The following is a 13208-nucleotide window of genomic DNA, read 5'->3' as shown; positions in this document are numbered from 1 at the left end:
TTTATATCTTCAAAGAATGGTGATGATGCCTTGGTAGAAGACATCCACACCTTAATATTTTGCCAACTCATTTCATAAATGTATCAGAAAATACTTTTTTCCAGAAAATATGAGGGTTTTTTCTACAGCATAACTCTGGCTTAAAACGTATTCAACTTCTTTTCTCCCTTTGCTTCCCCCTCCCCCCCCCATAAGGGATTTCTTCTGTGTGTGGATGAAACACGTATAGTTGTCTGTACAGCATACCAGAAGACAATGTTGCTAAACTCTAATTACCAGAGCTTGGCTGCAGCCGCATCCAACCATGCAATATAATACATCTGCAATTTTCACAAATGACAATGGCTTGAATCCAGGATCTTCTGTCTAAGGACACAAGGTTCTTTCTGTCAGTGAAAGATGTTTAACCCAGCAAATAATTTCTACCAATTGAAGGAGGAGAACATATGTTTATCCAAGTCCACCTTCTTTAGCTCTCATGACCCCAGAAACTCTGGGTACCAAAACTAAGAAAACCCTTGTTTGGATAATTATCTATCCCCAGACACTGCCCACTGGCAATACTACAAGCACAGATCTTCCAAAGATTTCAGGAGATACTTCACACAGTAAGATGACTAACTAGAGAAAGCAACAGATGATTTGAAGATGATCTCATTGTTAAGAAAGTCCTTTGAAAGAGTAAGTGGGTTTTCTTTTAAATGTTCAAAGGATGGATACGTGTTTGCATTTCCAGTAAAGGAAGCCCTACTATATAAACTATTCAAAGGAACAGAGCTGATCAGCTGGGGAGAGGCTAACTCCCAGTACTTAGCTGTAACCTTTATTTCCAACCAATCTATCAGCTAATATGGCCTGCAAAAAGTCACTAAGCAAAACTGGATTTAATATTTGCTGAACTGCCTTACCCTAAGTGCTATTAAGATTCTTTCTAAATATCAAAAATAAAAATAATGATTAACTCATGTCTGAATGTTTAGACTTATAAATCTAAACAAATAGTCACAAAAAGAACCATATAATGAAAAATAAAAAGCTAAGCCAAACAACAAATAGTATTTGAATGTTATACCAGCAGTTCATTAGGTCAATATTTTCCATTCCCATTACTTCTTGTATAAATCCTATTGTACTTATAAGAAATACACAGATATTCTCCCTACAAACAAAAGTGACAGCATCACCAAAAAAAAAAAAAAAGTGTCTAAAGTCTTTTCTTCCAGATCACAGCATTACAAAGCATCAATTAAATGGAGTAAGACAAAATGTTAAGAGTGCATTTCAGAAGGGAATGGATCTCTGTCCCCTGTATTTTTATACTTTTCACTGATCTGTGAACTTTTGTACTTTTGGTCAGTACAAACCCAAATGCCACATCAAATTGTTACAAGAGTGGGATGACAAGGGAATTAAAAAAAAAATCTTTTGACATATAATGGACAACACTGTACGATGCTAATGAAGCTGATGGCAAAAAACTATTTATTCCTTTAAGGAGTCAGGAGATTTATAATGGTAAGTACTGGAGTGTTCCAACATTCTGCTGGAAAAATCAGTCCGAATGTTGGTATTCCAGCCTAATTTTTAATCAACACAGTTTATTCAGCATGATTCACTGTTCTGCTTGCACGAATCATGTTCTATCCCTTGTTCTAGTATTTTCTTCCATGAGTAAAGGCAATTCAAAGTGTTCATGAGCAATATGACTTATCTCCTAATGTTACCATCTTGCTGAAGGCACAACCTCCCAGACTTATTAGATTGCATGAGTCTAGTGTTATTAGGACCCTTCTCAGTCCTTCCTACTACAAAGAAAAATCTGAATATATGAATATTAAAGCTTAAAATCCAAACAGTCACAGCATTTCACTATCAAAATGTTTCTGCATTTTAAAGGAATGAAAAAATATATTCTTTGTAAAAGTCTGACTCACAATTATGAAACAGAACGTAGGTAGAATTTAATCCTTCCATCCTGATAATATCATGCCAGCTTATAACACAGTAAAAACTTCACTGCGAGTGATATAGCATCCTTTCCCCCTCCTCCATTATAACTTTGAAGGAACTAAGCCAACTGATGGAACTTTCTTCCAATGGAAAGTTCCACGCTACTCATTTCAAGCAACTTAGACTGTAAACCTAACTAAAAATAAATAAATAATGTGTTAGCTGGAGCATGTCAAGAGAAAGAAATGAATGAATTACTGGAGTTCACATGACATGATAAACTAATCTCACCTGACATGCTGGGTTCCTGTGAATACATGGTTAAATCTAAGTGATACTGACAACGCTTGCTAATTCTCCTGATCTGTGCCTACTCCTTCAGCAGCAACTATTAAATTCATTTGAATTCCTGTTGCTGAATTGAAATTTCCAATAAGTGAATGCCATCCAACACTAATAACCAGATTGTTGAGGATTGTCAATAGGATCTAGAACTTCCATAAGTGATTCTGGGAGATTTTAATATCTCAGATAAATAATATTTCTTTGCTAAAGAAGTATACTCTATGTGGTCCTCTCATGACTTAATATTATTAGAGGCTCCATCTACTCATTGTCAAGGAAACGTGATCTGAACTAAAGATATGTCTGTGGTATTTATTTATTTAGCTTTTATTAATTGAATGCTAAAATGAAACAGGTAGAAAAATATCAGCAAGATTTTCACAGAAATCCAATCTGATCACTTTATGGTTAATTTCACTCTTCATGGTAAACTTAGTTCTCCTGTGACTTTTCTGAGAGTTAAAATTGGGCCAGTTCACATCATTTGCAGCAATTTCTTTGGTACTTCTAATAGATCAAATTTATTTAAATCAGAAGCACCAGAAAAATTCATAACAGCTTAAAATCTGGCCTCACAAACAGCATAAACTCTACTAGGTTTGACAATAGGAAAAGTAACCACTAGTAGAAACTTCTGTTCCTGGTTACCTCCAAAGTAGCAGTTTGGAAACTGAACTGGTGATAGAAAGAAAAAAAAAGTGAATGATAAGTGCAAATCTTACCAACATGCTTTCTCTCAATATTTTAGTGTATTGGAACAGTCAAAACAACCTTACTATCAGTATTCAGTGTCTATAGGTAGCCCCCAGTTTAAGAATGAGTTCCGTTCCCAGAGTCTGCCCTTAAATCGAATTTATATGTAAGCCAGAACAGTATTATTGTATAATACTATAAATAGTATTGTGTAATGAACTCAAATCATTGTGTATTTAACTCGAATCATTATGTATTTAACTCAAATTTTGCTACAATAGGCTCCGTTGTTAACGATGGGTTGTCCTTAAACCGGGCAGTTTTAGCCCGGGGACTACTTACACTCATGTAAAGTCTTCTAAGCAGCTGTGTGTTCTATCTGCATTTTTACTATTTATAAGGAATGTTCCTGTTAACTTATGCTTAATAACTTTTGCAAGTACTTTGTATTGAAAATTGAGTCAATTCAAGCCTTAATTCCAATCCTGTGTGTTCTAATGTTCCTGAATTAGTTAGTTCTAGTTACAAATTTCACCATACTTGAAATTTCCTTCTCTCCAGTTACAGAGAAGATAGTAGCAAAATAATCGCTGAAGCTGCTTACACTATCAGTCCTTCTGATCCTTTTCTTTCTCTTCTTATTCATCTCTCCCCCCTTCTTTCCTACTTATTTTCTTTTTAAAGGTTGGTAAACTGCTGTCTCATCACTGCTTCCTTTCCCGAGTCTTGGAAACTTGCCTATTTATGTTCTTTATTGAAAAATTCTTTGATTTTTCTCTTTGCCCTACCTTCTGCCCAATGTCTATTCTTTCCTTTGTGGCTAAGATTCTTGAAAGAACAATCCTCCCTCAGTTCTCCCTTCACCCTTCTGCTAATAACCTTATGGACTCATTTCAGTCAGGTTTTTGTGTAGGATACCCTACAGAATCTCTGTTGGCTCATGTTGCTAATTATTTATTGGTGATATAATGTCAGTATTGGTGCTAGTAGATTTATCTACCGCATTTGAGATCACATATTTAAGCTCCCTTGGTGTTGTTGGTGCAGTACTTCAGAGTTTCAATCTGATCTCTTTCACCAGATGTTCTGAGTTTTGTGGAACATCTCCAAAACGTTCCTATTTAATTTATTTATTTATTTATTTATTTATTTATTAAATATGTATGCTGCTCATCTCCCCCAGTGGGTGACTCTGGGCAGCTCACAATAAAAGTAAAAGCCACAAACAGTTAAAAAATAAATACCCCCATTCATTAATTAAAATTAATTAATTAATTAAAAATTAATTACCTATTACCAGTAGGCATTCCTCAGGGGTCATTGTTGGGTACCTTATTATTTTATTTATACACACTTCCATCAGGCTCTCTGATTTCATCTTCCCAGTTCAATTATCGCATCTATGCTGATGACTTCCGGGTTTATTTGTCTATCCCTGGTCTGGATGATATGGTATAGGCTTCTCTTTCCAACTGTCAATGCAGGATTTCCAGTTGGATGTCCTCCCGCTGTCTAAAACTGAACATGGATATGAATGGATTCTTTATTCCATTCTGAAACTCTCATTCCCCCCCCCCTTTCCTGTTTGCCCCTTTGGTTTTCAAGGCTGCCAGTTGTGGGTCTCCTCAGTCATGAGGAACCTGGGAGTCTAAATCAATGATCAACTGCCTTTAAAGATGTTGATTAAAAAAAAAAAAACTGTTAAAAGTTGTAATTTCATGAATGTTCATAGGGTCCATCAATTCCCCACTACAGAGATGACTAATTAGGTAATACATATATGCTGGTTGAGTCTCACATGAATTATTATATCAGTCTGTTGGCTGGGTTACCTCATTTAACCCCTTAATTTCTTTCTGGAATACTGCTGTTCATAGTACTCCGGGCTGTTCCTATTTTGCTCCTACCTTCTTTTAATCACCACTATAACCAATGGTTTGAGTATTCATGAAAAATGCCAGTATAAATTGTTGATGCTGATACATCATGCTCTGTGTATGGTCATACCAGTTATTTAAAAAAATATGCTGTGGTTCATAGACTTGTACATCTAACTACCAGGCCAGGATTAATAGTTCTCCTGTGCTGAGAGACTTTTCTCACTTTGCTCCAGTTCTATAGAACTGTCTTCCACCAGAATTACATTTGGAGTCAAATCTCTTAACATTTAGAAAAGTACTAAGAACACTTCTTTTTCTTGAGCCCCTGTGAATCCATTAAAAGTAAAATTTGAAAATACATTAATTTGAATGTACAGATGTTAGTTTTATTATACCTACCGAGTCTTTTATTTCATAGGCTCCTTTCTTTATGTTGTGATTTTACAACAGTTTGTAGTATGCTATTGTATCAGTTACTGATACAGTACTAACTGTACTGTACTAACCCAGTACAGTTATTTAGTCAACATCTGTACTGGGCTTAGTTATAGGTTCATGTTAAACAAACATGTTGCTGCTATTCCTCCTCCTATTCATTGTCTCAGTTAAATTGTTGCGCAAACACAGCCACTCCCAAATTCAATGGGAGCTCCCTAAAATCTTCCCTTCTTAATCAAGCAGGTGAAGATTTTAGATTCAACACAGATTTAGCCAGCCAAATGTTAATTCTGCTAAGCCTTAACCCTTTGGGCTACTTATTTACTGAATTTATGCAGCTAGCCATCTTAAATACATATTCCTAAGTGGCTGACAATAACCTACAAAAGGTATATAATAAAACCTTGAAACACAAAGCTAAAGCTAATCATAATACAGTAGCCAAGGCCATAACAAACTCACAACATAGCTGCACCTATATTGGGCTCAACTCACAACCCAGCCCAGCTCCTGGGGGAAGACCAGATTTTCACAGCCTGGTGAGGGACTGGGGCCCTCTGAATCTCAGGGGGGAGGCTGTTCCACAGGGCAGGTGCGATGACAGTGTTAGGATTAGGGTCCATTACGAGCAAGAAGAAACCTGTAAGGATCAGTCCATTGTCTGGATCAAGCCGATGCATTTGCGGCATCATCCGCTGAGAGATGTTGCAGGTATTCTTCAGTGAGAAGAAGGAATGGAGTATACTTTCCAAATAGATCTAGGAGTCGATATTGTAGAAAACAACCCCACAAATGCCCTATCTCAAACAAACCAGCTTGCCAAAATGTGATACTCACCCCTCACATTTTCTTACCACCACCATGAGAAGCGTAGTAAGGTGGTAATAATAACTTCCCAGCCATCCATGCCAATGTTTGCTGTACTTAATCACCCTCCTGTTTTCCCGATCTAAGGTAGATTTATCAAGCTTGTGGCGGAATGCAACTATCTCCCATTTGGTTTTGCTCATTTTCTCATACACTCATATAGTTGGGGGGGGGGGGGGGGGACAGCCATAGAGGTTCCATTTCTACAGAGCTTCTCTGCAACTTCATATTCATCTTGGTAGAGAAAAATGATTAATTAAGCCCATGGCCAGCAGTTCCCATGATACAGCTAACTAAGGGAATTGCTTTAACCCTATGCAAAACTATGTCTGCTTAGGGCTAAATCTAACTTGTCCAGGGTCTAACTGGATCAACACACTCCTTTTGGAATTTCCATAACACATTACCCACCCATCCTACTGACCAATCAAGTCTGCCACAGGAACAATAGTTTAGGATTACACCCAACAGATTGCAGGTAGAAATCTACTTCCACAAGAGCGTTTCTCTTCTCCTTCTGCCTGCATATTCCCAAAGACCAGGATTCTAATTCAGAGTTTGTGATGTAGCATGGGATCACCCAAAATTTAGAAGGGGGAACAACAGCACAAGCAAGCCACTTCCTACTCACAACATCTTCTCTCTAATTCTGCTCTAATTCTCTTTTCCTTCTGCAGTTCCACACCCCAAAGCTGAGGGGAATCAAAATGAGCTGCTAGGAGGAAGAACACGGCCTTTTCCATGAGCAGCCTTCTGTTTAACATGCTACTTTCAATACACCTCCTTTTTTTTTTTGCTGCCATCCAGCCATCATCCAGAATTCTGCAGCTCAGATTTATTAACTCCATCTATTATGGGTTCTTCCTGTATAGCCACAACTTTGTAGAGCAATTCTACTGTATAATCCTACACTGCTGGTACTTTAGGTGAATGAGAAAGACATTCCAATTGTGGAAGGAACTGGTCACAAGGCTTGCTTTTCAATGGAGTTGATGTTCCTCTTACCATCTGCATAGGAAAGTTCCATAATATTATCTCCACATTTGCAGCTCTACCAATCACCTTCCCCTGCAACTAAAATAGATTATACAAGGTTCCAATTGACACTGGCAGACTGCACATAAAAGGGAGTTCAGATAAAATCCCAAATCTTAAACTGGAAGGACTCAAGGTAAAATATAATTGATTCTTCTTTTTCTCCTGTTGTGATACTCCTTTTCCTCATTTCAAAATATCAGAACTCCCACAATATTCTATCATATACTCTGTTACTAATGTCTTACCCTTGGCTTTTTTTTTTAAAAAAAGTCAGCCCTATGAGAAAGAACAAGAATAGAAACTACACTTAAGAAATGATAATAATTTGCATTATTATATACAGATAGATATTATTATATAAAGGTATACAGTTAAAGGTGCTTTCGGTCAATGTGCATTCATATTGTAATAGTTTTATTTACAGTACAATAATAAACTACTGCTAAGAGTGTCATATTTTAGCCACTGCAATATTAAGACACCTACACTCATGAGGTTAACAAAGATAATAAAAAAAAAACTAACAGCCACTTATTCCAATTCTTAGAGAGAACTGAGAAATGGTATAGGTGCTTTGCCTCAAGGGGCAAAAGGAAAATGAAGACCTAGTAGACCCAGCTGTATTAACACAACCACATGCATGTCTATGCCAACAGTCTGTACTGGATGGAGCTTATATCTGGATAGGTACACATAGGACTGTAGCCTTAGATTAGCCTTATCAGAAGTGATGCCCCCAAATACTTTGGACTCCAGCTTCATCTATTGTCGGTTGTGTTTCTGACCTTACGCTATATTTGCAAGGTGAGAGAATGCTCTGTTGTTATTATTTACTGAAAGACGCCTGTCACATTATAACCTTTCTCGCTTTGTTGACAACAGCTTCCCTTGGGATTTAATGGAAACCAGGGACACCGGAGCCAATAGAGAGACTATTGCATAATAAAAGGCAGGACACTGAGATACCTTCAGCCACCTAGGAACTAAGGCTAACAGTCAAGTACGGTCCTTCCCAATCTATGCCCTCCAGTTTCAGATTGTAATGTTCACCTTTCCTGGCCAATACTGGAGCATCAAGTAAGGAAAGGCTGGTGTAGGGGGACTGCATGTGTGCATCTCCAGAGATAGATAATCACATTGTGCTTTATGCCCTTTTCTCCATCAGTGGGGATCAAAATTCATTTTATTTGTGGCATAGAAATTAAAAGGGAATTTCACTGAATATTTCCAGAAAGTTCTTCAATTGTTTATCCAGAAGCTGGGTTTATAATTAACTTCTCTTCCCCCTCCCCAACCCTTTCTCCAAGGTTTCTTTGTCTAAACCCCCCAGATTTAGAGTAATTTCTGGAGCACTGGGGGGGGGGAAGGGGAGAGACAGTCATATTCCAAGGATCTCCTACAAAATGGTCTTCTTTTATTGTTAAAAAGAAGATAGTCATCCACATTTTTCTTAGGAAAAAAAATGTTTCTGGAAGTGTTTGGCTCCATATCCTTCTAGAATCATGAGAAATGTAATGTGGTGAGATGCTAACAATTTCTGTTGGCTGTCTCTACCCCCATCTTTTCACACTGAAATTCCTTTGGAAAAAGAAATTACTCTTAAACTTGGATGGAACATACTTGGATAAAACTGGTGGTAGGGTGGGGAGAGCTCTCTTCAATTTTAGACAGGAAGGAGTCTATCCTCATCCACACCATTATTTTTCCATTCTCTGCCAAAGATTAACACAGAACACTGAAGAATGTTACATGATGAATATTCCCACATGTGGTAAATTCTCTCACTGCTATGACAGAATCTTTATGAATGTGATGTTGCAGAACTGACCACCATTGATTATTAAAGGTTCCAGAATGCTTCCTGATATTGTGAACTGTACTGTGAACTCTGGATCTGTTCATGTATTCACCTGCACTGATGTCTTTGAATACCAACAGCCTTAAAGTTCTTTCTGAGCCTTTGAAAAGGGTCTATAAATGGAGTTAGCCGATAAGGCACCTTTGGCAAACGTAAGGAGTTTTATGGCATACTTCTGTTGAATAGGCTTCCTCCTTTCCTCCCATCCCCAATCCAAAACTTTGTTCTAAGCGGACCCAGCTCTCTGAGGAACTTTCTCTCCATTTGCAATGCAGGTCAATGCCTTCTTACAGGCCTTTCTTTACAAGATTGTGTGCCACCTGCCACATGGTGACTGAAAAAACGAGCAGAGGGTTGAGGGAGAATGAGTTGTGCCAATAATCTGTTTGGCAAATGAAACTGACCCACGCATAGATCTGAAGTCACAAGAGATGTAGATTCACTTGGGAATGGATTACATCCTACTTCTCCCAAAACAAGTGATTGTCAGCTAAGCAAAGCAGCATTGCTACAAGCAGTAAACCTCTTCATTCCTGTTCTTTCTCTTTGAAGAACAGCTTCAGGCTCCAAATGATGATTTCTTTTTCTTAAAAGCCCACACAGTGACAAAAACACAGGGGTTACTACTTCTTGGCATCAGGATTTCCCCCCTAATGTCCTCAGTCTCTATTAAATTGCTTGCCTATAATTGACCTTTTTCAGCAACTTCTAAAGAACATTTCCTGCTTCCTGCTAATTTATAAGCAGTGAAACCTCAGTTTGCCCTTAATTTTAGCTTTTCTTTTATATTCTTTGCATTTTGATAAGACAATTTCTGGGAGAATCATATTAAAAAATTAGCACAGGGGAAAAATCTGTTTCCATACTTAGTGTGATGTCATTCCATATTGCATGAGAGAGACTTGTTAAACTCTTGTGACAGTTAATAAAAATAAAACAAAGCGACAACATTAAACTGTTATAAGAAACAAAGTTACACTGAACAATATTTTTCTCATGCTTGTTCCATCTGGCTAAGTTTTAGGAGATTTTGGAAGGATTTTTGCTTTGAATGCCATAAATTATGTGTGCTACATTTTTGATACCACATTCTTTAATGTTTCAGGAATTAGAATCACAACCTCTAACTACTAGTGAACATGCAAAAAGTCTTTGACTGCGTTTTGTTGGCAAAAAATTTGCACTTTCTCCAAGTTTGTTTTGGGAGTTTGACAGATGTTTTCCTCCCATCCCACAACTTTTCAGATTAACCCAAATCTTTATATTTACAGTTCAGTAATGGCCAAAAATCCTAAAAGGCAGGAATCAAGTTGAGATATAACAGAAAAAGATTTGCACACTGTAGAGTAGTTAATCACCTGTACAAAGAGAATATTTAAGGTTTTCCCCATATTTTGCTTCAACTTTATTTATTTTATTCAATCCCCCACCCACCATAAGCTAGTTCTCTATTCACAAGTGGTTTATTCCTGTCAAGAATCTGCTTTCATAAGAATATGTTTTAAGAGACAGCAATTCAGGTCTTAGTTTGGGATTGTCTCATAAGAGATAGTTGTGTTATTTTTGTTGCTGTTTTATTTATCTAAGCTATAGGATTAAGAAATGGTAGGAAATGTAGCTGCTCCCAAAAGTTATTTCTGCAATCAGCAGTTTCTAAAGGAAGAAATGATGCCTTGGGTTTAGGATGTGCTAATTCTTCCAAAGAATGTTTTAAAAAATCTAAATAAATTAAGGGCTGGATCAGGGAAGTTAAACATGCTTATCTCAAAATCTGTTCTGGCTAAAAAAAAGTGATTTCTAGATTGTTCCCTAATGGAGGGAGATCCCATATTCTCATCTTGTAGTTATCTAGATTATACTTAAGACTCCCACCTCAGGAGGGGGTAAGCCCCATTTTTCTTCTTGAACCCTTTATTCCATTTCCTGAATCCCCAGGGGAGTTGATTGGCGGGGGGGGGGGGGAGAAGAGCATTTAATTTCTGTATTTTCCCATAAGACTCTGTCACCGCATGCTCCTGAATACGAACAGAGTGCTGTCTCTTCATGCTAAATACCACCGGAGCGATTTCTAGGCAGTAAACAGGCTTGAGACCCCGCATCCTTCCTTTTAGGAAGGGGCGGGGCGGGGGGGGGAGGTAAAAAGGAACTAGACTTTAAAGCAGAAAATGCAAGAAAACTGGTGGTGGCTTCCAGCAGCCTTCTTGGCCGGTGCGCAAACTTTTCCTATCCCTCTCTTTCCCTGCGAGATAATTAGAAGCCTAGGAGGGAGTCTCCCGGGCCAAGTGTGAAATAAGGTCCGGCTGACAGGGAAGCGTGCAAGGGGCGATTAAGGTAAAATAATGCTGGTGCATGGAGTATAGAGGAGCTGGCTTCCCTTTACCCAGGAACCACCTGAGAGGCGAGAGGGCAGGGAGAGATTGAATAGTGGCCACTACCTCGAGAAGAAGGAGAAAGAATGAACAAGTGTTCGGGATTCTGCAACCGAGTGGCGCGGGGTGGGAGGGGGGACAGTCCCAGGGCTCCCCGCATCCTAAGAGGGAGAAACCCCGCCAGTTCCCCCGCGCTTACTCTCCCCACGATCCGGCTTCGGGGTCCTCCAAAAGCGCCCAAGGTGGACTTACCCCGGTAACTGTGTCCGGGCTTGTAGAATTCCGGATCGCCTTCCACGCGGAGGCTAAATTCATTATATCCTTCCCGCCTCGTGCCTTGGGCTCGCAGGATCCGGCTGCAATAGCCTTCGGATTTCGAGGCTCTCTCCAAGGTTTCGTCCGCCAAGGAAGCCAATGTCACCAGCGGGAAAGTCCAGGCGAGCAACTGCAGGGTTCGCAAAGCGCCAGAATAACGCCGGCAACGTCCCATCCTGCGGGTCCCCCAACAACTTCACAAATAAAGCAGAGAACGGCTGGGCTGAGCTGTCGCTGCCGAAATCACAACATGGACAGGTTGAAAGAGATGGCCGGGGAAAGCCCCCCGCCTCCCCTTTCTCGGCTCCGGAGAAAGCGAAGCGAGCCAGAAAACTAACCAACGCAGCCTTTAATCAGTCGCAGCTCAAGGAGGTTTCTCTCTCCTCTCCTCCCCACCGCCTCCCAAGCCTGGGGAGAGAGCGAAAGGCAAGGGGATCCTTTTTTTAAAAAAATCTTTCTTCTGCTAGATCGGAAGGACCCGTTTAGCCTCCGCCGAGGCGAGGCGGAGGAGGAGGAAGAGAAGGACTGATTTTGCCCAGATTCGAAGTGAAGTGCGGTTTTGTTTTTCAGACCTTGTGATTAGCAGCTCGCTGGTGTTTACTTAAGCCCAGCTCAATTCACAGGGGTCGGCGAAATAGCAGAGCTGGGTGGTTTGGTTACGGGGTACGGCGCTGTCGTCTCCAAGACGCGAGCGTGTGTGTGTGTGTGTGTGCGCGTGTGTGTGCGGGCGGGCGCTTGGATCGAACGGCAGAGTCTCGAAATTAATCACCTACATTCCTGCCTTAGTCTATAGAAACTCTGGATAAAACAGCGAGCAGGAATGTTCTTACTGACCGCTCTCGTTCTCCAGGCCACCAGACACTGCAAACATTTCTTGCCGCCGATTTCTCGCGGCAGATGACCCCGAGATAGTCACGTCCATGACATCACCCCCACCCCCAGGATCTGGCTGGCTTGAAGTTTTTGAAAAGCAAACTTTAATTGCCTCTAGAAGAAACGGCAGGGGGACGCACACGGACAAGGCATGCGTGTCTTGAAGCCAACCCTGTGCGGTAGCCCCTGCACGCGACGCGTTCACATGGAAGTCAGTGCCGTTGAAGGATTAAGGAGACTTTGCTGTAAATACACTTGGGACTACCTTAAATTGGAACCTCAAGCTCTGATCCTAATGCCGTGGCTAGAAGGATGATCTAGTCATGCTCCCAAAGGGGGGGGGCTTCCACGTGATTTCACTAGGATTGCCAACTTACGATTTTCAAAATGCTGCTGGAGCAATCCGTGGTCAACATACAAAGCCTGGTGACTTGGGGTGAAGAAATGGGGCCTGGGAGATTTTGTTCTGGTTTGTGCCAATAGTGAGCATGCTAGAATAAGATCTGGTAAAGAGGCACCCCAGTTTCCTCTGACACAAAATAGACAAGGTGTGTTTGTTTCTAACAAGACACTGGATGGTGA

General features: G+C 40.0%; 1 protein-coding gene across 1 annotated transcript in view; it reads right to left on the bottom strand.

Annotated features, from left to right (window-relative positions):
- Positions 1 to 12649, bottom strand: part of SPON1 (spondin 1) — a 303833-nt gene extending 291184 nt beyond the window's left edge. Inside the window, exon 1 of the mRNA XM_088145876.1 lies at positions 11691 to 12649. Coding sequence (XP_088002002.1) covers positions 11691 to 11928 — 238 coding nt within the window. The 5' untranslated portion in view covers positions 11929 to 12649. The remainder of the gene's footprint in view (positions 1 to 11690) is intronic.
- Between the last annotated feature and the right edge of the window lie 559 nt (positions 12650 to 13208).

Source organism: Python bivittatus, unplaced genomic scaffold, assembly GCF_059951505.1.
Source record: "Python bivittatus isolate LINGU-HERP-01145 unplaced genomic scaffold, Pbiv_v1 ctg000480_np1212, whole genome shotgun sequence".
NCBI lineage: Eukaryota > Metazoa > Chordata > Lepidosauria > Squamata > Pythonidae > Python > Python bivittatus.
Note: the sequence above shows the minus strand (reverse complement) of the source record. Positions and strands in the feature narration are given on the sequence as shown.